We start from the raw sequence: 26489 nt of genomic DNA, 5'->3' as shown, positions 1-26489 counted from the left end.
CCTCTACCGTTTTTTCTCCATTTGAGTTCCTGTATGGACGACATCCGCGAGGGCTCCTAGATATCCTGGGTAGCCGAGGTTAAGCCACACCGGAGCATCATTGAACATGTCGCCCAGATGCAGGAAAGAATAGCAAAAGTGATGCCGATTGTGAAAGCGCATCTCCGCCAGGCACAGGAAGCCCAGGCAAGGGTCTATAATCGATCGGCGAGGCTGAGGCAGTTCCAGCCTAGAGACCGTGTTTTGGCTCTAATCCCTACAGTCGAGAGCAAGTTCCTGGCCAAATGGCAAGGTCCGTACGAGGTGATGGAGAAAGTCAGTGAAGTTAATTATAAAGCCCACCAACCTGGCCGACGAAAGTCGAACCAAGTATACCATGTGAACTTGCTCAAGCCCTGGCGGGACTAGGAACCTGTGGAAATGCCTTGCCCGGGAGCCGCTCCCGAAGGTAAGGTGGAAGAGGTCACTATAGCAGAGACTCTATCGCCGGCCCAGAAGCAACAGTGTTGAGAACTACTACAGCGAAATCAGGAGTTGTTCTGAGAGTTGCCGCGGCATACTCAGGTGGTTGAGCATGACGTGCTGACAGAGCCACATGTAAGAGTGAATCTGAAGCCATACCGGATTCCGGAAGCACGCCGGGAGGTGATCTCCGACGAGGTGAAGAGGATGCTAGACCTCGGGGTGATAGAGGAGTCAAAGAGTGGGTGGTCGAGCCCAATCGTCCTCATGCCAAAACCCAACGGAGAGTGGAGGTTTTGTAATGACTACCGTCAGCTGAATAAGGTGTCCAAGTGTACCCTATGCCCTGTGTCAATGAACTCATCGAGAGGCTTGGACCGGCAAGGTACATCACCACTCTTGACCTGACGAAGGGCTACTGGCAGATCCCCATGTCCCAGACGGCCAAGGAGAAGACGGCTTTCTCAACACCTGATTGGTGCTTTCAATACACTCGGATGCCGTTCGGACTACAGGGGGCCCCAGCCACCTTCCAGAGGGCTATGAATCGGATCCTAGCCCCACATAAGAAGTATGCCGCAGCCTACCTTGACAACATTTTAGTCTTTAGCCCATACTGGACTAGTCATCTACCTAAACTGCAGACCGTTTTGGATGCGCTGAGAGGGGCGGGATTTACTATTAATCCGAGAAAATGTGCCGTTGGGAAAGAGGAGGCCAAGTACTTGGGCTATGTCTTCGGGAGAGGAGAAATAAAGCCACAAGCCAATAAAGTGGAGGCAATCCAGACCTGCCCGCAACCGCTCTCCAAGAAGCAAGTAAGAGCATTCCTGGGAATGGTGGGATATTACAGGCGGTTTATCCAGAATTTTGCCATGATGGCCGTGCCACTGATGGATCTCTTAAAAGGCACCAGATCCACCATGGTGAAGTGGATGGAGGAAACAGAGACTGCGTTTCAACAGTTGAAGCTAGCACTGTGTAAGCAGCTGATCCTGGTCGCACCAGACTTCAAGAAAGAGTTTGTGGTCCAGACAGACGCTTCAGAGGTTGGTCTAGGAGCCGTACTCTCTCAAGAGATAAATGGGGAAGAACATCCCATTCTCTACCTGAGCCAGAAACTTTCGTCCTGCGAGAAGAACTACGCAATAGTGGAAAAAGAGTGTTTAGCCATAAAGTGGGCTGTAGATACTCTAAGATATTACCTACTAGGCCGGAAGTTTAAGTTGGTGTCAGACCATGCCCCTTTGAGATGGTTAAGGGAATAGAGGGGTAAAAATGCCAGGGTAACTAGATGGTTCCTAGGTCTTCAGGATTTTAACTTTCACGTGGAGCATAGGCCCAGGAAGTTACATGGGAACGCGGATGCCCTCTCTAGGATTCCCTGCCTGGTATCGGAAAGTGCCCAAATCCTCGGCATTGGGCAGAGGGGGTGGAATATGTGACAGAATCACTGGTATGATATATGAGGGGAGGTATGTGTCACAGGTTGCTAGCCTATGTGACCTGAAACCAATATTTCTGCCAGCATGTTAAATGCTGGGGGTTAACTCATTTAAAGGGTGTGGTTTTATGGGAATGGCAGAGGGTGGGAGGCCATTCCCCTCAGTTTTTTTTCTTTTTTTTTTTTGAGTAGTGTGTGGCCTGGAGAGGGAAGTCTCCAGGCTGCGTTGGGCTGAAGCCAGAGAGCAACACCGCAGGACTTCGCTGTGCTACCTGCAACAGGCCGAGCCTTGCTTGCTAATAGACTCTGTTTTTCTTTCTTTTTTGTTTTCCTGTTACCCCCGAGAGGGCCTGTTTATTTTTATGGGACACTGCTGGAGTTTATGCCGCATAATAAACCCGCAGGAAGTTTTACCCGAACCGTGTGTCCTGTGTCTGCCTCCAGAGAGCCAAGCAAGTCGCTTTACCACACTATATATATTTATATATATTAAACCACCTGCAGAATCTAAGTGGTTAGAAAGAACATCTCTGTCAAGAATGCCCCTTCAAATATGGGAGTAAATGATAGTGTCAAGCCCTAAGGCCCTCTTCACATGTCCTTGTTTCTGGTACTTATGGTGTTCGTTTTCACACGTACACGAGATATGTACACACGAACACCCATTTTAATCTATGGGGCTGCACACATGTCCGTGTTTTCACACGGACCAAGTTTACGTGTGACCCACACGTAGACATGTTCATTTTTTTCTGGCAGCATGGATGACAATATGTACCACACGCACACAGATGACATCCATGTGACATCCGTGTGCCGTCCATGTGACACATACCGGAATAGAATACAGAATAGAAATTAAAGATTTTTATTACAGATGTGCAATGGTAGAGATAGATAGTAAGATATGAGTTGAATAGAAGATTGATAGAAAGATAGATATCTGTGAGATATACAATTAGTGCCTTGTGCGTGTAGCTTACTGTACATGTATTGACCTAATAAATGAATAAATAACTGAAAAAAATTACATAGGGGTCCCCCCATTTTTGGTAACCAGCAATGGTAAAGCCGACAGCTGTGAGCTGATATTATCAGGCTGGGAAGGCCCATAGTTATTGGGACCTTCCCAGCCTAAAAATACCAGCCCACAGCTGCCCCATAAGTGGTGCATCACATGACATGCTCCAATTCTGATGCTTCGCCTTACTCTTCCTGATTGCCCTGGTGTGTTGGCAATCTGGGTAATGGGGCTTGGATTTGATGTCAGTTGTGAATTTTCCAAATCACAGCGGACATCAAGCCCAGGTGTTAGTAATGGAGAGGTGTCTAACAGACATCCCCATTAATAACCCAGCATTAAAAATAAAAAAACACACAAAAATACTTTATTTAAAAAAAAACTCCCCGACTCTTTCTCTGGTTCACCAATTTATTAACAATTTATAAAAAAAAAAATCCCACGGAGGTCCGACATAGTCCAGGGAATCCAGCGTAGTTCACAAATGGAAATCTGAAAACATAAAAAGAGAGAAACAAAAACATGATACTGTCCCTCGTTCACCAATTTATTATAAAAAAAAGTTCCCACGTAGGTCCAATGTAATCCAGCGCTTCCCACGATGTTCCCGAAATCCATCGTCCAAATTGTATGGAGCCTCGTCTTGATGCTCCATAGGCTTTAGCAGCAGCCACTCCTGGCTCATGCTGCGCTCCACAAGAACCGGTGACTGTAAAGAGTAGTAACGTTACTGACATCACCACTCTTCATAGTCACCGGGTCTCGCTAGACACAGCGTGAGATGGGACTGGCTGCTGCTAAAGCCTATGGAGACTCAGAACGAGGCTCCATAGGTTTTAGATGACGGATTCGGGGAATGTCATGGGAAACACTGGACTACGTTGGACCTTTTTTTAAAATAAATTGGTGAACAAGGGAAAGAGTTGGGGAGTGTTTTTTTAAATATAGTACTTTTGTGTGTGTTTTTTTTCTTTTTAGCACAGGATTAAAAAAGGGGGTGTCTGATAGACACCTCTCCAATACTAACACCAGGGCTTGATGTCAGCTGTGTTTATAGACATTTAACAGTTGACATTAATCCCAACTGCCATTACCCCGATTGCCAGTGCACCAGGGCATTGGGAAGAGCCCAGGCGAAGTGCCAGAATTGACACATCTAATGTGATGCATCACTTCTGGGGAGGCTGTGGGATGGTATTTTTAGGCTGGTAAGAGCCCAATAACTATGGACCTTCCCAACCTGATAGTATCAGCTCTCAGCTGTCTGCTTTACTTTTGCTGGTTATAAAAATTGGGGGGGACCCCACATCATTTTTTTTCATTTGTTTATTAGGTTAGTAGCTGTAACATTAGGTCAATGTACAATGCACTAAAGGGTGCAATTTTTTTTATAATTTGTCTATGTATGTATGCATCTATCTACAGTATAAAGGGTCTTTTCAAAGTTTGCAAACCTCTAACACATAAAAATCATTATTTTCTGCAAGGCATTTTATTTTGGTACGTGTGAAACGGACAGCACAAAGACGGCACACGGATGCCACACGGATGATGCACATATACACACGAATGCCACACGGGTGACGCAGACGTATACAAGTATGTCACACGGACACACAACACTGATAACACCGATACTGGGTTTTCCAGTACCGGTATCAACAAGACGTGTGAAGGGGGCCTAACACTGACCTTCTAGCAGAATCTAATAGGATGCCAATCAGCATTATGGGTAATATACTGCAATACATGCACAAGATCTGATCTCGGTCATGAAAGACAGAGATGGGAATAAGCTTTTCAACATTAAAAAAGCTAGGGAAGAGGAAGAAAGATAGTTGGGAAACTGGTGAGAATGGAGAGATAACAGAATTTCTGATCTTTTTCCTAGAAAGCACCTGATCTGAGAGAAGTGTTTAAGAATGAATTAAAAATATATATCATGTGCCCTCAAGCAAAAAGAAAAAGAGGAAAAGGAAAATGGAATGAAACTGAAAGGGAGAAGATACAGATTTGATATTAGAAAAAACTTTGTGACAGTGAGGGTGATCAATGAGTGGAACAGGCTGCCACGAGAGGTGGCGAGTTCTCTTTCAATAGAAGTCTTCAAACAGAGGCTGGACAGACATCTGTTTGAGATGGTTTAGTGAATCCTGCATTGAGTAGAGAAATGGACACGATGACCCTGGAGGTCCCTTCCAACTCTAACATTCTATGATTCTATGTTTCTATGAAAAGCTACTTGCATCTTGACAAGCTAATTGTTAGCTTACCTGCTGAGTCTTCTGCCTTCTGCAAAAAATGTTGATGTTGTGGAACAAAATCCACCTAAGGGTGTGTGCTCACGGTGCGGATTTAATGGGTTTCCGCGGCGCCATTTCTGCAGCGAAAACGCATTAAAAATGCATGTTAAGTTGTCTGCCATGTTTCCCAAAGATAATCCGCATGTGCTGTGCACATGCTGCGGAAATTTCCACTGCAGATTATCATTGCGGAAAAATCCGCAGCACAACCATTTCTTGTGCGTAATTTCGCCGCCATTGACTTGCATTGAACCGCATAACATCCGCATGCATACATGTATGCATGCGGATGTTATGCAGTTCAATGCGCGTATGGTACCCGGGTCTGGAGAAGAGGAGACTCTCATCCGACCCAGGTACCATTAGTAAAAAAAAGAATTAAAACATAAAGAATTAAAAAAAACATTATACTTACCTCTCCGGTGGCCCCTGGTCTCCTCTCCGGTGGCTTCTTCTTTCATCGGCGTCCTGCAGTGTTCTGAAAGGACCTGCAGTGACGTCATTTAGTCATGTGATGTCAGCTGGCTAAATGACGTCAGTGCAGGTCCTTTCTGAACACCACGGGACGCCGAGGACAGAGTACGCCACCGAAGAGGTAAATATAATGTTTTTTTTGTATTTTTTACGTTTTAATTCTTTTTTTTTTACTATTGATGCTGCATTTAAAGCAGCATAAGTTGGTCACACACTATAAATCCATGCCAGTTGCATGGATTTATACTGTGTGACCAACTTGTCAAGCACTTTTCCAAGTGATGCTCAAAATCGCTTGGAAAAGAGCTTGAAAAAACGCATGCGGAAATGCATGTGAAGAACGCTTGAAAAACGCTTATCCCTGGCAGAAAAAACGCATGTAAAATCCGCATGCGTTTTTTCTGCCAAGGAGATGCAGAAATGCTCAGGAAATTTCTGCTTCATTTCTGCATCGTGGGCACATAGCCTGACAGCAGCTAGGCAGTGGCAAGCGAATAAGACACTGCTATTGCTCAACCAACCAGCTTTCCCCAAATGACTCATGGAAAGCCATACAAGATCATGTTAGCTGGAGCAGTAATGATAAAACAAGTGATCATATTAAAAGATTAAAGCGAACCTTTCACCACTTCTAGTATTTTAAACTAGCTACCTTATGAAAAAGGGGCTGAAAAGCTGAATAAAATATCGTTTCTATTTATTAATTTCTCCTCTCCATTGAAAAAATATTAGCTTATAAAGTGTAGGGTGCCTAACATGCTAATTTAACTTTCAATTAAGGGGTTGTTTGCAGAGATTCTTCTATGAGGGAGTTTACTCTTAATCCTATATGGCCGTGCCCAATCATAAAAAAGAAGCATCAAATAGGGGACAAGAAATCAAACCGTGCCAGAAAAAATTCAAACTGACATTTTAATTTGATATGGTAGAACTGATAAGTCTAATATTATCACACTCAGAACCTCTCGTTCCCAACACTAAGGCTATGTGCATACATTATGTTTTCGCTTTGTTTTTTTCAGTGCAGATTTGTCACAAAACCTGAAGGGTTTCCTAATGCCAGAAATGTGAATGAGAATCCTGAAGTCTCACGCACACGTTGCTTATTTGTGCAGAATTAAATCTGCAGCATGTAAATTCTTTCAGAGATTTTGCCATAGATTTCAGTCATGAGTGGGTAAAAATCTGCAGCAAAAATGCAAATAAAAAACGCAGCAAAAATTCGGCAAAAATGCATTTTTGAGGCCAAAAAATGGAGACATTTCTGCACCAAATACTTAACGTGTACACGTACCCTTTATGTCATTTCAAGCGTCGGGAGAAAAGGAGAGCTGCACTCTAACATCATTACATACAATGCTCTGGATCTATTCCAGGTATCTGGGAATAATTCCCCAATACATGGGATTCAGAACATTACATGTGACAAATGCTGCAGCTCTCCTTTCCCGGCGCTGTTATGACATTACATTATGAATATCAGGCTGAATATCAGTCTGCTTCCTCTTTAACCCTATTGGCACCCCATGATCGTGAATGCACTGTGCTAATGGTTGCCATGGCGACCCCAGACCGAGTAATGGTCTCGGAGTCTGTCAGCTACTCTGAAATGTTAAGCCCTGCCATGAGTAGGGACTAATACACCTGATATCAGTTTTAGGGTTTGCTCATACTTGCATATAAATAGGACAAGTGCAATTGGAAAATCAGATTGCTCTCGGACCAATGTTGTTCAATGAGGCAGTTCTCAGCTGTATTCGGCATGATAAAAAAATCGCAGCATGCTGCGATATCACTCTGAAATCAGACAGTGCGAGAAAAAAATTGCATGTCAAATGGACCATCAGTATAGCATCCAAATTTTATGGATACATTACAATTCTATAGCATGGGAAAGTGTAAATGGTCCTGTAAAAGATTAATATCTGCTGAGTAAAAAAAGCAGATTGCATACAGACAGCACATGGATGATAAGTATGAAAAAATTGTCCCACTCTCCTGGATGAGCATGGGACCGATTACACTTTTCTACAGACAAATTGGTTCAGAGACGAAAACAGTTGAACTTAACTAATTTTGTGGTGCTGAAAATGTATATGATGCTTACATTTGCTGATAGGCTCTAATTTTCAAGATCCACAGGAGGTTGTGATCACTTATGACACTTGCAGGCTTATTGAAAAATTGCATCTTTATTATTTCATCATTATCATTGCGTTGTTATTACATAATCTATTTAGTCTATCATCTTAGGGTGAACAATCAATAAACACCAACTCAGCTCTGATGACGTAATCCTAATTACAGTTGCATCACCTACTTTTGTAAATGCTCTCTGTGTAAGGTATACAGTTTTAGGATTTCTTAGCTTAGTTTCTTAGCATATTGATATGTTTCTATATGATTTTTTTTTTCAGATATGCCTCGCTCTTGCATTAATAAAGTAAATAGTTTTTGCTACATATGCGGAGAAGTCACTTTTGCGTCTCAAAGGTGAAACTTTATTACCATGTTAAAGAAAGCCTACAGCCTGTATGTTGGGTGCAGAATAGGAGATCAAGACAAGAGTTGGGCTCCACACATACAGTTGTGCTCAAAAGTTTACATACCCCGGCAGAATTTTTCCTTTATTGGCCTTCACCCAACCAATAACCATGAGTGGATAAAAAGTATTTTTGTTATCATTCATATTCTCTGAAACAAGGCCAAGAAAGGAAAAATTCTGCCAAGGTATGTAAACTTTTGAGCACAACTGTATGCTGCAATAGATGTGCATCACATCTTACCCAGTGGTTTCATGGGAAGAGGCAATCTATGCCTTTTGAAGTCCCAGTGATTTGGAGAGAGCCAACTAATTACACTAGCAATTGCTTTTTCTGAAAGGTGCCCCCCATTAAAATAGAAGTTTCAAGGAAGAAGTGGACTTTACAGTATCCAAACAATCCATCTGGAAAACGCCCAGTACCACATACAGAAAAACTTCCAGTTCCAAAAGCACCAGAAACATTTTCAGTCAAGTTAAGTGAGGAAGAGGAGGTCACCTTCCTCTCACGTCCCAGACTTTCTGTCAGCAACCTCAACTGAACCACATAAACTGAACAATTGTTAGAGATTTGGATATGGCCAAGAGTAAGGCTGAGCTCTTGGGTTCCAGGCTACAGCAGTGGAATCTCCTAGCGGGCGATGCTCGGATTTTTGTTCTGCAACCGTGATAAAGATCTTGTCCAATAATTGTTTATAGAGCGCGATCTTGTGGTATGCAACAACATCAACAGTTTAATGGAAGCTCTGAAGATAAGTCATAATCCAAAGGAATGGAGGCTCTTCATTGATTCATCCAAAACAAGCCTAAAATCTGTCTTGCTGCAAAATGGCATTGTGCTACCTTCAATACAAGTTGGTTATGCAGTCCACATGAAAGAAACCTATGACAACATGAAACAGCTGTTGAGGTGCCTGAACTATGACCAACATTTGTGGCCCCTCTGTGGTGACTTAAAGGTTGTTGCCCTCTTACTTGGTCTCCAGGGTGGATACACAAAGTACTGCTGCGTTCTATGTAAGTGGGATAGTCGTGCAAGAGACAATAATAGAGACTGGCCTCTCCGACATTCACATCAGCCAGGGAGTAACAATGTCCTGCATCCAGCACTTGTTGACCCACATAAGATTTTGTTACCACCATTGCATATCAAGTTGGGCCTAATGAAGAACTTTGTAAAGGCAATGGATAAAACTGCAAAGGAATTCAAGTATCTCATTGATAAATTTCCAAGGTAGAGTGAAGCAAAGATAAGCAACAAAAAGCAGAAGGAGTAAACGGCATATCCATCTGGTAAAATCAACCTTTATTTAGTGTCCATTAAAACAGGATCCAGAAAAGGGGAATTTTAAAACCTGACACATTTCTGGTGCATGAGAGCGCCCTTAATCATAGGATATATACAGTTGAATCATGGGGAAACCTCATAAACATGTGATAGCAAATCACCAAGCCTGTTGCAGAGAATCAATAAAGTAACAGGATACATATCAAAATGGGAATAGGAGGCATCTGAAATCTGTATATATAAATAAATGTAATTTTACAGACAAATATGTGTTCCAAGTTAGAATATAAATGATGAAACCGTATAAATCAATAAATAAAAAATTAATCATTCCTGAAGTTCATGCCCTGGGAAATTTAGTCTTTAAAGAGAGAATCCAATATGTCTCTCGTAATGCAAGATGCTTTTGCCAAGATCCGGCTCTAATTGGTGGTAAAACCTTTTCTATGGTATCAAATCTGAAATGAAAAATATCACATTTGTGGACATTAACAAAAAGCTTGGTGACTTCTGTATATGAATATGAATGAATATGCTTTTACCGGATGGATGTACCGTTTACTCCTCCTGCTCTTCGTTGCTTCTCGGCTGTGATTTGTCAGCTGGATCGAGGCATCCTCCCAGGAATAATCAGTGAAACTGTTCTAAGGACATGGTAAGCTCCTAGCCATCCCCCTCTGAATCAAAGATAAAGGAAGGAGTCTTTATTGGACCTCAGATCCTTAACCTTCTTCAAGCTGAGGAACTTCTCCGTTTGTTGAAGGGCATGTTAAAGGCTGCGTGGGTAGCATTCGCATTAGTGGTAACTAATTTTTTTGGAAACTCAAAGCAAATAACTGTGGAGAGCTGTTGGAAAATTTCCTCAAAACGTATAAGGATCTTGGCTGTAGCATTCGCATCTAGACTTTTTTCCATCAAACTACGTAAAAGTGAGCGACGAGCACGGTTAAAGATTTCACTAAGATATTGCGGCTATGGAGAAAAGCTATCAAAGAAAGTGGAGAGCATCAATGCTTGTAGATTACTGTTGGACAATTGTAAGAGATGATCTGATGCAGGAGTACAAGAAACTAGCAAAAAAGAGTTGTCACTGAATGAGGACCAAATTTTATAGTGCAATTTCTGTAACTGTTTATAACTCGCAATAGTGTTTAGACATGTTTTAGTTATTTGAATTGTTGCTAAGTTTCCTCTAAATAAATATCAGAAAATATGCACAACAAAATATTCTGCATCTTTATATTTGCAAAACTAATAATGTTTCAAAGTACTGAAACTTTTATGCATTAATGATATGTAGCAGTAAAAGGAAAACTCTTTGATATCATAGAAACAAGAGCCAAATAAAAACTTTCATTGTCAGATTTGAATTGTGAACTTGACAACGTTTGAAAATATATAGTACAGTGTACTGAACCACCTCCCTATACTGAACCCCTTCCTCACTGCCCCCTCTCCATATTGAGCACCCTTTCCATACTGCCCCTGCATAGTGCCCCCTCTTCAACTGAGCCCACTTCCTGTAGCCTCCTCTCTATACTGAGCTCTCTCCATGTTGCCCCCACTCTCCATACTGAACCTGCTCCATGTTGCTGCCTCTTCAAACTGAGGCCCCTCAACACTGCCCCTTGTTTAGACTGAGGTCCCTCCACACTTCTCCCTTTCCATACTGAGGCCCCCTATATGCTGGCCCCTCTCCATACCAATCCCCACCCCCATACTTAGTCCCCTCCAAACTGCCCACTCTCCATGCTTCACCCACTCTCCACTGTGTGATCTTTCCTCACACTGCACCCTCTCCGTGATGCCCCTCAATTTGTATAATTAACCACCCGTATGTAGTAAATGTCTCATGTACCTTCATTTCAATGAGCGTTTACCCAAGTGCATATCTAGGTTGCACAGACGCAGTATTTGCCCCATGCACAGCCAGCATGGGGGCATTCTCGGGTAAGAAAAAATATAACACGTCGGCTACATGCTTTCAATTTTACTCACGTCTTTCACTTTCAGTTGAGAGTACAATTAAAGCTCGGTGCTTTTGAGTCAAGATGATGTCAGCAGCGTGATCAGATCATCTGATCACTCTGCTGCGCCGTATAAGTGTGGTGAGTGTCGGTCTGGTAAGACCGACTAATGAAACTGATGAAGCTGAAGACTTATTGTAATGTACTTTATTGTGATGGGGTGGGGTTGGAGTTTGAGAAGACAGTATGGGAGGGAGTGAAATGTGTGAGCAGACGGTATGGGGAGGCGTGAGGAAAGTGTGTTAGGAGACAGAATGGTGAGTGGGGGATGCATGAGGAGACAGTATGGGGGAGAAAGGTATGGTGGAAGAAAAGTGTGAGGGGACATGTTGGGAGAAAAGTGTGAGGGGATATGTTGGGAGAAAAGTATGAGGTGAGTCAGTATAGAGAAGGGGCAGCATAGAAGGGCAGTATGAGGGCACAGGAAGGAGGGGGCAGTATGCCAAGGAGGTGGAGCGTGAGATGTAGACCCAGTATAGAGACTAGGAAGTATAGGGGGATACGGTGTGAAGAAGGGGACTAGTATAGAAAGGAGAGGACAGTGTTGAGGGCATATACCACAAGAAGCATAGTGTGGGAGTTATATTTTGTGCATGGAGCAATTATTTATTCAGGGACACAGCGTAGGGCAGATATTTTTCTTCAGGAGCATTATAATCACGCTGATATTTTTAAGGACACCACGTTGGAATGTGCTGCAAAAGACCGGAGAAAAGTCATCATGACTTCTGGATCAGATGGAGCAGAAAAGAAGGAGAATGACTACAATCAGACTACAGACTCTCTGACTACAATCAGAGAATTTTTCATAAGGTACCTATATGTAAATGTTTATTTATGATACTGACTAGGTCTCATTATTACTGTGGTTCCTGTATGGTCTGCAGTAATTTAATGGCTGATAACCACTACTCCCAACATCTCCTTACCATTTTTAAGGACATAGTGGGAATTGTAGTTTCATACAGTTGTATGTGAGGCTGACCTCTCATTACAATTGATCGCTGTAGTAAGCTTAGTGCTGTATCCCTGTACTGATGGTGGTTCTGGTAATGTATTCCTGTACTGATGGTGGCTCTGGTGATGTGTTCCTGTACTGATGAAGGTTCTGGTTCTGTTTTTATGTACTGATGATGGTTGTGGTGATGTATTCCTTTACTGATGGTGGTTTTGGTGATGTAATTTTGTACTGATGGTTGTTCTGGTGATGTATTTCTGTACTAATGGGGTTTCTAATTATGTATTTCTGTACTGATGTTGGCTCAAGAGATGTATTCATGTGCTAATGATGGTTCTGGTGATATATTTCTGTACTGATAGGGGTCATGATGCTATATTTTTGTACTGCTAAGAGTTTTATTGATTTATTTCTCTACTGCTGGTGGCTCTGGTGATGTATTTCTGTACTCATGGTGGTTTTGGTGATGTATACCTGTGCTGTTATTGGTTCTGATCCTGTATACATGTAACAATCCATAACTTGTAAAATTACATGGCCATATTAATATAGAATTGTACAGTTTGACAAGTTAAGGGTTACTACGTTTGTATTATATTAGGAGCATTAAAGGGGTTGTCCAGGTTTGTGATGAAAATCTGCATTCTCTCTATGTGACTGCAGACTTTTAATCCTCAGTGTGTGCACTACACATTGTTAGGTTCTCCAGAGAGCAAGAGGTCACATAAGCGCAACTATTCATACCTGCCAACTAGACCTTTTATACCTCACTCAATTCACTTGTATTGAGCAAGGCCGCGCATGTTCAGTATTAACAGGGCTGTAAGTATACAAGTCACATGACCTCACGCTCTCGCCACTGGCGAGAATCCTGACAGCTTGTGGTGTGTACGCTGTGAGAATTCATAAGTCTGCGGTCACATAGAGTGACTGCAGACTTTCTTCACAAGCCTGGACAACCACTTTAATTATAAAATTAAGCACTGCAGCATGCCCAATCCCAACAGCATTTAATATACTCACTGTCAGGAAACGGCTCCACTTGACAGTTGCAGCAGTCATCGCATGACCACTCATATGTTATTTTCATATTTACGGCCACTAGCTTCTCTTCCTGCTTCTTGGTATTACACTGAACATTGAGGCAATTATGAAGAGCAGGTAGTTTGTACGTGACTGAAAGTGTACAAATCACATATGAGCAGTCACATGAAGACTACTCAAACCGCTTATGCTGTGTTTAGGAGGGTGGCGCCAACCTGAATTCAGGGTGCCGGAAAACCTAGATATGCCTCTGGCTTACCTTTTCCTGGCTCCAGCAGTGAGGTCTGCAGCATGATGAGGTGAATGCATTGTATTATACTGACCTTAGCAGCATGAGCAGTACACTGCACATCAGGGTGGGAGGCTGATTTTTACTCCTCTGACCCCAGAAGTGCCAGCACGCTCACAATTTAATTTCTAGTATGTCGCAAATGCAGATGAACATGATGAATAAGAGAAACCCCCCCCACGCAAAGACTTTGGTTTTGTAAACTGGTCCGGTGGAGGGGAACGGGTGGATAATTAAATACAATTTTTTTTCTTCATTTACGTTGGCACAGCCTGCCCGCATCCCACTGGATCTTCAAGCTTCTTTGACAGATGATATCATCTGGTTGTTGTTACCTGACGGAGGTACAGATTGAACTTACTCCATGTGCTCCAGCTATTTATCTGCTTGGGTTAGTGCAGGAAGCTGTACTTTTTGTTGTGTCCAGTGAAGGAGCCACAGAACGCTACTCACCTCCGGATCTGTTTTGGGCAGGAGTCTGTATAGCGGTGTCTATGGTTTCTCCGCTGAGTCATTGCAGCTGTTTGAATTTTCATCCAGGTAAGGTCGCGCTATCAGTGCGAGTACGTTGGCTGCAGTGTCACCTGATCTGCATGAAAGTTCACATTGCTGCAATAACTTATAGCAAGAATCAGCAGGACAGCTGCAGACACCACTATGCAGAATCCTGCCCTGGACTGAACTGATCTATCTGTCTCTTTGTATATTGTATTTATTTATGTATTATGTCCACAATATGTGATGTACTGTAGCCAGGAGCAGGTTCCTGAACAGATTTCTGTGCGCATAGTGTACCACATACAGTGTACAGAATAATATATGACTAGTATATGATATACTATGACTACAGAGAGTAGACATTACATGGTATGTACTGTCGTGTATGACATTTTCCCTAGTTTTGTTTCCTTTTGCTTTTCCTTGTTGTGTTTGCTTGTGTCTAGAATTTCCCTCATCTTTATTGTTTTCTTACTTTTTAGACTCTGTTTATATTTGGAGATGTTATCTGTCTACATACAAGACTTTCCCCTACTTTGATTCCTATTACGTACATACATAAACTAAATTACATACTTCCTATAAACATTATATATAATATTCCAGCGCTGGGGTTCAAATCCCCTAAGGATAACATCTATATGGAGTTTGTTTTTTTCTCCTGTTTGCATGGGTTTCCTCTGGGTTCTCCAGTTTCCTTCCACACTCCAAAGACATATTAATAGGGAATTAGATTGTGAGCCCCAATGGGTACAGCTAAGATGATGTCTGCAAAACACTTAGGAATATGATGGTGCTATATAAGCAATCCATAATATATATATATATATATATATATATATATATATATTTATAGAGAGAGAAAGAGATACTGTATACATATATATATATATATATATATATATATATATATATATATATATATATATATATATATATATACACACACAGTTAGGTCCATATATATTTGGACAGAGACAACATTTTTCTAATTTTGGTTCTAGACATTACCACAATGAATTTTAAACAAAACAATTCAGATGCAGTTGAAGTTCAGACTTTCAGCTTTCATTTGAGGGGATCCACATTAAAATTGGATGAAGGGTTTAGGAGTTTCAGCTCCTTAACATGTGCCACCCTGTTTTTAAAGGGACCAAAAGTAATTGGACAATTGACTCCAAGGCTATTTCATGGACAGGTGTGGGCAATCCCTTCATTATGTCATTCTCAATTAAACAGATAAAAGGCCTGGAGTTGATTTGAGGTGTGGTGCTTGCATTTGGAAGGTTTTGCTGTGAAGTAAACATGCGGTCAAAGGAGCTCTCCATGCAGGTGAAACAAGCCATCCTTAAGCTGCAAAAACAGAAAAAAAACCATCCGAGAAATTGCTACAATATTAGGAGTGGCAAAATCTACAGTTTGGTACATCCTGAGAGAGAAAGAAAGCACTGGTGAACTCATCAATGCAAAAAGACCTGGGCGCCCACGGAAGACAACAGTGGTGGATGATCGCAGAATAATCTCCATGGTGAAGAGAAACCCCTTCACAACAGCCAACCAAGTGAACAACACTCTCCAGGAGAAGAGAAGACTGCATGAAAGTAAATACAGAGGGTTCACTGCACGGTGCAAGCCACTCATAAGCATCAAGAATAAAAAGGCTAGACTGGACTTTGCTAAAAAAACATCTAAAAAAGCCAGCACAGTTCTGGAAGAACATTCTTTGGACAGATGAAACCAAGATCAACCTCTACCAGAATGATGGAAAGAGAAAAGTATGGCGAAGGCGTGGTACAGCTCATGATCCAAAGCATACCACATCATCTGTAAAACACAGCGGAGGCCGTGTGATGGCTTGGGCATGCATGGCTGCCAGTGGCACTGGGTCACTAGTGTTTATTGATGATGTGACACAGGACAGAAAAAGCCGAATGAATTCTGATGTATTCAGAGCCATACTGTGTGCTCAGATCCAGCCAAATGCAGCCAAACTGATTGGTCGTCGATTCATACTACAGATGGACAATGACACAAAACATAAAGCCAAAGTAACCCAGGAGTTTATTAAAGCAAAGAAGTGGAATATTCTTGAATGGGCAAGTCAGTCACCTGATCTCAACCCAATTGAGCATGCATTTCACTTGTTAAAGACTAAACTTCAGACAGAAAGGCCCACAAAGAAACAGCAACTGAAAACCACCGCAGTGAAGGCCTGGCAGAGCATCAAAAAGGAGGAAACACAGCGTCTGGTGATGTCCATGAGTTCAAGACTTCAGGCAGTCATTGCCAACAAAGAGTATTCAACCAAGTACTAGAAATGAACATTTTATTTACATTTATTTACATCTGTCCAATTAATTTTGGTCCCTTTAAAAACAGGGTGGCACATGTTAAGAAGCTGAAACTCCTAAACCCTTCATCCAATTTTAATGTGGATACCCTCAAATGAAAGCTGAAAGTCTGAACTTCAACTGCATCTGAATTCATTGTGGTAATGTCTAGATCCAAAATTAGAAAAATGTTTCTGTCCAAATATATATGGACCTAACTGTATATGTAGAGAGAGAGAGTGTGATCTTACTGTGATCCCATTCTCTCACATGAGAGAATCACAGCACAGGTGCGGAGAAGATGAAGGACATAATTTCTCCCTTGTCTCCGTGAGCGTATAGCGGGCAGCACTTGGATGACACCCGAGTGCAGCCCGATGCTTCACATGCACCTTTAGACTTGTATGAGTGTGCGTGATCCGAATATCTGAGCCACTCGCAGCATGCTGCAATTGTTTTCTCATGCCGAATCGCATTGAGAAAATAATCGCAGATCTACACTGCCCCATAGTGTAACATTAGGCCAAGTGCTATTCGATAAAACATCAGACAGCACTCGGGCGTGTTATATGCCATTGTGAGCTTACCCTAAGAGATATATTTAGATCTATCTCTCTGTATATATCAAGTAATGGAAATAATCCGATAGATAGGTCAAATGTGATTTAAATAAAAAAAACCTTTGTATGTGGTGGCAAAGAAAAAGAGCGCTCTGAGTGTCACCGAGAAGTTGTAAATTTTTGTAGGTCATGTCCCACCTGCCAGCTGACCTCCCCGGTAGCCCACTTCCGTAGCCCCTTAGTGCCTTTGCCAATCATTGAGGTGCCATTTGATCACATAGCCATGGATCTAGTGGGACCCCTGGTCAAGTCCGCCCAGGGCATCAGTATATCCTGGTGGTATTGGACTATGCTACGCGGTATCCGGAGGCCATGCCACTACGTAATGTCTCTGCCAAATGTATAGCCCGAGAGTTGGTCCACATCTTCTCTAGAACAGGGTTGCCTAAGGAGATCCTCACAGACCAAGGGACCCCATTTATGTCATGGGTGATGAGGGATTTGTGCAAAACCCTGCAAATCACACAACTCAGGACCTCAGTCTACCACCCCCAGACAGATGGCTTAGTGGAGAGGTTCAATAAAACCTTGAAGGCCATGTTAAAGAAGGTAGTAGAGAAAGACGGCCAGGACTGGGACTGTCTACTACCGTACCTTCTGTTCTCTATTAGAGAAGTCCCGCAGGCCTCTACTGGGTTCTCCCCACTTGAACTGTTGTATGGCCGACACCCCCGTGGACTCCTGGACATGGCAAAGGAGACCTGGGAGGCAGAGTCTACACCCTACAAGAGTGTAATCGAACATGTGGCCCAGATGCAAGAGAGGATTGCAGAGGTGATGCCCATTGTGAAAGAACACCTCCTCGAAGCACAAGAGGCATAGTCAAGAGTGTACAATAGATCAGCGAGGGTGAGACATTTCAACCCTGGGGTTCTGATACTAGTGCTGGTACCTACGGTGGAGAGCAAGTTTCTGGCCAAGTGGCAGGGCCCCTATGAAGTGGTTGAAAAGGTTGGTGACGTCAACTATAGGGTCCACCAACCAGGGAAAAGGAAGCCCTACCAGGTGTACCACGTCAACCTCATTAAGCCATGGCGAGACAGGGAGCCTGTAGAAGCTCTGTGTTTGATAACAAAGACTGAAACCAATGTGGAGGAAGTCAAGGTGGCAGAGTCGCTGTCACGTGCCCAGAAGCAACAATGACGGGAGTTGCTACAGTAGGACAAGGACCTTTTCTCGGATCTACCGGGCTGTACTCAGGTCATAGAGCATGAGGTACTTACGGAGCCTAATGTCCGAGTAAATATGAAGCCATATCGGATTCCTGAAGCCGACTGAGAGGTGATCTCAAAGGAGGTGAAGCACATGCTGAATCTGGGGGTCATCGAAGAGTCTAAGAGTAGCTGGTCCAGTCCCATAGTCTTAGTGCCGAAACGAGATGGAGAGTGGCGCTTCTGCAATGACTATAGGAAACTGAATGAGGTCTCTAAGTTCGATTCGTACCCAATGCCCAGGGTAGATGAACTAATTGAGAGGCTAGGGCCAGCCAGGTACATCACCACCCTTGACCTCACAAAAGGGTATTGGCAGATCCCTATGTCCCAAGAGGCTAAGGAGAAGACAGCCTTTTCAACACCAGATGGGTGTTTCCAATACACCAGAATGCCGTTTGGGTTGCAAGGAGCACCAGCCACCTTCCAGAGCGCCATGGACCGGATCCTAGCTCCCCACAGGAAGTATGCAGGAAGTATACCTGGATGATATTGTGATCTACAGCCAGGATTGGGGTAGCCATCTGAGTAAAGACCAGGCGATATTCGATGCTCTTCGGAAGGCGGGGTTTTCCATCAACCCGAAGAAATGTGTCATGGGCATGGAGGAAGCCAAGTATTTGGGCTATGTCGTAGGTAGAGGCATGATCAAGCTCCAAATAAATAAAATTGACTCGATCCAGGGTTGGCCACAACCTCTCTCAAAAAAGCAGGTCAGAGCATTCCTGGGCATCGTGGGCTACTACCACCGCTTCATCCCCAACTTTGCCATGGTAGCCGCCCCTTTGACAGACCTCCTAAAAGGGACAAAGTCAGTTATGGCTAAGTGGACTCCAGAAGTGGAGATGGCTTTCCAGTAACTAAAGCAGGCTCTGTGTAAACAGCCAGTGCTGGTTGCTCCGGATTTCTCAAAAGAGTTTGTGGTCCAGACGGACGCGTCAGATGTCGGACTGGGTGCTGTCCTATCACAAGAGGTGAATGGGGAGGAGCACCCCATAATGTATTTAAGCCGGAAGCTGACATCTTGTGAGAAAAATTACTCCATAGTGGAGAAGGAATGTTTGGCCATCAAGTGGGCCCTGGACACCCTAAGGTACTACCTCTTAGGCAGGAAGTTCAGACTGGTTTCAGACCATGACCCACTAAGATGGATGAGTGAGAAAAAGAGGAACAATGCTCGAGTGACCAGGTGGTTCCTAGCCATTCAGGATTTTAGCTTCCGTGTAGAGCATAGGCCTGAGAAACTGTATGCAAATGCTGACACATTGTCGAGGGTCCACTGTTTATTAGCAGAAGGTGCCAAGTCCCCTGGCTTTGGTCAGAGGGGGGGGTATGTAAGAGGGCCGCCGGACATGTCCTTGAGGGGAGATATGTGTCGCTGAGGTTGGTAGCTTCAGTGATGTGAAACCGGGAAAGCATGCTCCTGCACACATAGTGCTGAGAGTGTTAATACGGTGTATCAGGGCCGTTTTTTTCGAGCAGTCATAAGAGATGGGGGGTTTGGCTGCTCACATATCCCCACCCCAGGGCATGTGTATAAAATGGAGACCAAGAGACCAAGTGTCTGTGGCTGGAGGTGTGGAGACTGCCAAAGTAAAAAGTTGAGGGTAAAAGGACTCTGACCATGACCGTGAGTGGGTGAACCCGCCATATTGGATGGACTGTTTACTTTCTGTTTTGTTACACTGTGCCGGACAAGGTTTTCTTTTGTTTACTTCTGGAAGTGCGGTTTATGCAGCATAATAAACCTGCCTTGGACATTTTTAAAGAAACAGTGTTCCGTGCCTACCTCTAACGCTGCTAAGTGAGTACCGAACCCTACAATATATACACATATATACTCTCTTTAACATTGAAATTGGAACAACAAGAAGGAAAATTGTGACATTAGGAAAATGAAGAATTGATAGACATATTCACGATATGTAAATGATAAAAAAAAATGGAACCAACATTTTCAAAACATCTCAAATTATTCAGTATCAAGTCTGAGCACCACACGCAGAAATACACTCACTTACACACCTTGACCTCTATCAATGAGGTTATGCTGATTGCAATGGGACATGCAAATCATCAAGATCTGTTGCTGGCAGCTCCCTTTGCAATTGCTGAACAGTAATGTCCCAGATGTGCTCTATGGTAGACAAGTCTAGATATTTTGCAGGCTGCATTAGCACATTTAGGCCACACAGGCTGCTCACAGTAGCACGAGCAACATGCTAGAAATCAAAAGTAAACAAACAATTCAGCAAATACTGTATGTAGCTGCTGATTGGTGGTCATTTAAATCCACAAGACGGCACGTGTAAATGCATAAACCTGCTCCACGACTAGTGTATGATGTACTGTGACTACAGACAGCAGATGTTACACAATGTCGTGTATATATATTATATATATTCGACTACATATTTGTCAATCTACGTGTGTTTAATAGCTTGCATAGAGAGGTGGATTGCACTTACAATGCACACAAAATGGTCACTAATAGATCATTCTGTACTCATAGGCTGTCATTGTTCTCGGCAGCACATACCTGCTAGATTGGATGATGCACTGCTGAGAACAATGATTTTTAAACCAGCTTAAAAATCATTTCACCCAACAAACGAGTGTCTTGCTTGTTTGCCAAGTGATCAGCAGCCTGTTTACACTGCACGGGAAAAGAGTTAATAGAAATGCTCTTTCAAGAATATTGTGTAGTGTAAATAATATTTATGAAGCCTGTATGTAGCATACTGTGGCCACAGAGATCCAATGTTATATGCAGAATAATAGATAGTAGGTACTGTATAATACATTATAATACCTGATATAATGTACTCATAGTACTCCTCTCAGTCACATATTATCCTGTTTGTAACATCCCTGGCGGCGTGCTTGCATGGCTTACCATCTCCCACCATGCAAGACCGCAATCTTACCTATCAGGCCAGGCTGCACACTTTGCTCCAGTACCTGCTGTTTGTATATCTCTTGTCTGCTGGCTTAGGGCGGCGGCGTTGTTGCTTCCTGATTCTTAAAGCTACAGTGTGCGCAGTCCTAATGCGTCCCCAGCCTATTGCTGTGAGTCACTGGATACTTAAACCCCCTCCACCCAGTAGGAGGTGCCTGAGCAACACTTTCTTACAGTGTGTTCTGTGCAACTGTGAGTTGCCAGGTCCTGTCCTGAATCTTGTCTGTTTCCGCCACCCTGGGGGCTGAGTACCCAGGGCCGTTACCTGTATCTCTGACTTCTAGTCTGTTTCCGCCTACCTGGAGCTGAGTTCCCAGGCTCGTTCCTGTATCTTGTTCCCGGTTCAGTCCCTGTCTGAACAGTGTCCTAGCTCGTTTCCTGTTTGTCTCTATGTCTGAACCTTCCCTTTTCCTGCAGTGTCTGAACCTGCACCTAACTCCAACTTGTTGTCTCTGTACTTCTGTTTGTGAGTTTTGTGTACACTCGCTACTTCATTGTAAGTACCTTGTGTTTATCTGGTTCTGCTTGTTCACCACATCTGCGGTTTTGCTTTGCTCTGCTTGTTCACCGCACCTGCGCTTTTGCTCTGCTCTGCTTGTTCACCGCACCTGCGGTTTTGCTCTGCTCTGCTTGTTCACCGCACCTGCGGTTTTGCTCTGCTCTGCTTGTTCACCGCACCTGCGGTTTTGCTCTGTTCTGCTTGTTCACCGCACCCGCGGTTTTGCTCTGCTCTGCTTGTTCACCGCACCTGCGGTTTTGCTCTGCTCTGCTTGTTCACTGCACCTGCAGTTTTGCTCTGCGCAGCTTGTTCACCACACCTGCGGTTTTGCTCTGCTCTGCTTGTTTACCGCACCTGCGGGTTTTGCTCTGCTCTGCTTGTCTACCGCATCTGCGGGTTTTGCTCTGCTCTGCTTGTCTACTGCATCTGCGGGTTTTGCTCTCCTCTGCTTGTCTACCGCCTCTGCGGGTTTTGCTCTGCTCAGCTTGTCTACCGCATCTGCGGGTTTTGCTCTGCTCAGCTTATCTACCGCATCTGCGGGTTTTGCTCTGCTCTGCTTGTCTACCGCATCTGCGGGTTTTGCTCTGCTCTGCTTGTCTACCGCATCTGCGGGTTTTGCTCTGCTCTGCTTGTCTACCGCATCTGCGGGTTTTGCTCTGCTCTGCTTGTTTACCGCATCTGCGGGTTTTGCTCTGCTCTGCTTATCTACCGCATCTGCGGGTTTTGCTCTGCTCTGCTTATCTACCGCATCTGCGGGTTTTTTCTACTCTGCTTGTCTACCGCACCTGCGGTTCTGTTCCTGTGCTCCAGTCTGTACTGGTCCCTATTCTGCCTGCGTTCCTACCTGCCAGTACCCACTTGTCTGCATGCCAGCCATGCCTGCCAGTGCCCACCTGTCTGCATGCTAACCGTGCCTGCCAGTGCCCACATGTCTGCATACCAGCCATGCCTGCCAATATCCACCTGTCTACATACCAGCCGTATCTGCCAGTATCCACCTGTCTGTATGCCAGCCTAACCTTCCTGTTCCTGCAATCCCCGGTGTGGGTCAACAGCTGTGACCGGGGTCTGACCTGGAGTAGCACCTGGTCCCTCTGCTCGGTTCCTCCCTGGTTCACGGAGTCGACTGAGCCGCCGTGTGACCTTGGTTGGACCAAGTTGATACTTAGTTACGCCCCTCCAGGCACTCCTCGGTTCATGGTACAGTGGGATCACTAATCATACTCACGCCAGTCAGTCCGGGCGCGAGCGTAACACTGTTTATGCTATACTATCCCAGGCCTTCTTTCATTGTTGTTGTGTTCAAATGTAAATTGGTGACATACTGCAAAAAAAACAAAAAACCTGACCAGCACCTCCACATAGTGTGAACAGGTGCACCCTGCAATGACTGCATAACATACAAAAAGACAACACAGCAGCACCCTGTATGGGTCAAGGTGACCTCCTTCTGATGGGTCCCTATCCTCATGCCACTCTTGGACTATAAGCCTAGAAAATAAAATAGGCAAATATGCCTCTCTCAGGCTATAAGCCTACAATTTTAAATGGGCAGATAGGAACCAGCACTGATTAGAAGCATCCTTGGGCTGATGGGTGGTTAAAATTGTGGGCTTATAACCTAAGAGAGACATGTTTGCCCATTTTAAATTGTAGGCTTATAGCCCAAGAGCGGCATGAGGATAGGGACCCATCAGAAGGAGGTCACCTTGTTGTGGTTGATGGGCATACATGAATAGACCAATTTATGCGCTAAGAACCTTCATTTTTTTAAGTACATTTTATTTAGCAGCAACAATGTAGTTTAGATCTCATGTTACCAGTGTTTGCATATATCTTGGCCCATACAGTGTGCTGCTGTGTTCTCTTTTCGTACATTGGTGACATGTTTGACCTAATATGTTTGAAAAAACACAAAAAAGGCACCACTCTGCTGAACTATAGATTGTAATGATCAGATGTAGTATAACTGTTTCTGTTTGATGACCTTTACACCGTGTATACATTTTTAAGGAGTGTAGAAAAGCACAACACACAATGCTGTACTTCTAAAAAAATAAATCCATCTTAAAGATACGTAAGCATAGGTGTACTACGTCTGACCATTACAATTTATGGCTTTGCAGAGCAGCTCCTAAATATATATTTTTTGTTGTTTTAAATGTACTTGCTTGACTGATGCGAAGGTTGTAACATGAGCAACACTTAGATTCGATTTGCACCCCATTTTTAAATGTAACTTACTACAAAAAAATAGGATGCAACTGTATGTTAAGGGGCAGCACGGTGGCTCAGTGGTTAGCACTGTTGCTTTGCAGCACTGAGGTCCTGAGATAAAACTCCACCAAGGACAACATCTGCAAGAAGTTTGTATGTTCTCCCCGTGTTTGTGTGGTTTTGCTCTCTTACTTCAAAGACATATTAATGGGGAGTTTAGATTGTGAGCCCCAGTGGAGACAATAATGATAATGTCTGTAAAGCGCTGCAGAATGTTATGGCGCTATATAAATAAGCATATAGTAATAAATATGTCTATTATATTCTACTTCATGTTGACTTGTTTTGTCTTTTATTACAATGGAGATGAATAGATCTTTCTTCTAACAGTTTGCACAGCGTATCCCCTTCTGTTTGTTTATGCATACCACTGAATTCTAATAATGATTTTTGAATACCTTTGAATCTAAATTTGGAGAAAATTGAGTTACCAAAATATTAAAAAATGATTGTATGCAAAGTAAGGATGAGCGGATCGATCTGTGGAGGATCGGGTTCATGTCGAATTTCCTAAAATTTGCTGTTTCATGCAAATTTGAACAGAGATTTGATTCACAAAACAAACAAAAAAAACACTGCCCAGCACCATTTCTCACACTGCTGAAGCATCCCCATAATGCCCTGTCGCTATGACATTTAACATATTATTATACCTAGTACAGTAGTGGAGCAAAGTTTGGACAGCAGAGTCATTTTCCATCTCCAGAGTCACTGAGTAAGTCTATTTTCGGTAAAATGTAAGCTCCTATGGTCAGCAAGGTTCTCTTTCTCACAATTTTTCTCTCTCTCCTGCAGTGTGTAAGCTCTTATGATCAGTGGGGTCCTCTCTCTCCAGTATAGTGTAAGCTCTTATGGTCAGCAGGTTCCTCTCTCTCTCTCCTGTAAAGTGTAAACTCTTATGGTCAGCAAGTTCCTCTCTCTCTTTCCTGTAAAGTGTATGCTTTTATGGTCTGCATGGTCCTCTCTCTTTCTCTCTCCTGTAGAGTGTAAGCTCTAATGAATTAATGATCAATGGGGTCCTCTCTCTCGCTCCTGTAGAGTGTAAGTTCTTTTTATCAGTGGGGTCCTCTCTCTCTCGTAGAGTGTATGCTTGTACAGTGGGTACGGAAAGTATTCAGACCCCTTTTCACTCTTTGTTTCATTGCAGTCATTTGGTAAATTCTAAAAAGTTCATTTTTTTTCTCATTAAAGTACACTCTGCACCCCATCTTGACTGAAAAAAACAAATGTAGAAATTTTTGCAAATTTCTTAAAAAAAGAAAAACTGAAATATTACATGGTCATACGTATTCAGACCCTTTGCTCAGTATTGAGTAGAAGCACCCTTTTGAGCTAGTACAGCCATGAGTCTTCTTGGGAATGATGCAATAAGTTTTTCACACCTGGATTTAGGGATCCTCTGCCATTCTTCCTTGCAGATCCTCTCCAGTTCCATCAGGTTGGATGGTGAACTTTGGTGGACAGCCATTTTCAGGTCTCTCCAGAGATGCTCAATTGGGTTTAGGTCAGGGCTGTGGCTGGGCCAGTCAAGAATGGTCACAGAGTTGTTCTGAGGCCACTCCTTTGTTATTTTAGCTGTGTGCTTAGGGTCATTGTCTTGTTGGAAGGTGAACCTTCTGCCAATCTGAGGTCCAGAGCACTCTGGAAGAGGTTTTCATCCAGGATATCTCTGTACTTGGCCGCATTCATGTTTCCCTTAATTGCAACCAGTCGTCCTGTCACTGCAGCTGAAAAACACCCCCCTAGCATGATGCTGCCACCACCATGTTTCACTGTTGGGATTGTATTGGGCAGGTGATGAGCAGTGCCTGGTTTTCTCCACACATACCGCTTAGAATTATCACCAAAAACTTCTATATTTGTCTCATCAGACCAGAGAATCTTATTTCTCATAGTCTGGGAGTCCTTTCTTGTGTTTTTAAGCAAACTCTATGCGGGCTTTTATATGTCTTGCACTGAGGAGAGGCTTCTGTCGGGTCACTCTGCCATAAAGGCCCGACTGGTGGAGGGCTGCAGTGATAGTTGACTTTGTGGAACTTTCCCCCATCTCCCTACTGCATCTCTGGAGCTCAGCCACAGTGATCTTGGGGTTCTTTTTTATCTCTCTCACCATGGCTGGACGACCAGGTCTAGGAAGACTTCTGGTGATCCCAAACTTCTTCCATTTAAGGATTATAAAGGCCAGTGTGCTCTTAGGAACCTTGAGTAATGCAGAAATTCTTTTGTAACCTTGGCCAGATCTG

At 43.4% G+C, this 26489-nt stretch overlaps 1 protein-coding gene across 13 annotated transcripts in view; it reads left to right on the top strand.

Annotated features, from left to right (window-relative positions):
* Positions 1-26489, top strand: part of ADGRL3 (adhesion G protein-coupled receptor L3) — a 1088292-nt gene that overhangs the window by 827735 nt on the left and 234068 nt on the right. The window contains exon 24 of one of the 13 annotated variants that reach the window (XM_073686324.1): positions 12238-12374. The exons of the other annotated variants lie outside the window; for them this stretch is intronic. Within the exon in view, the coding sequence (XP_073542425.1) occupies positions 12238-12323 (86 nt within the window). The 3' untranslated portion in view covers positions 12324-12374. Of the gene's footprint in view, positions 1-12237; positions 12375-26489 lie in introns of those variants that run through there. 13 annotated transcript variants of the gene reach the window in all.

Source organism: Phyllobates terribilis, unplaced genomic scaffold (genome assembly GCF_046119375.1).
Source record: "Phyllobates terribilis strain yellow unplaced genomic scaffold, ASM4611937v1 Scaffold_1__5_contigs__length_1240528914, whole genome shotgun sequence".
Lineage (NCBI taxonomy): Eukaryota > Metazoa > Chordata > Amphibia > Anura > Dendrobatidae > Phyllobates > Phyllobates terribilis.
This window is presented reverse-complemented; position numbering and strand designations above follow the sequence as displayed.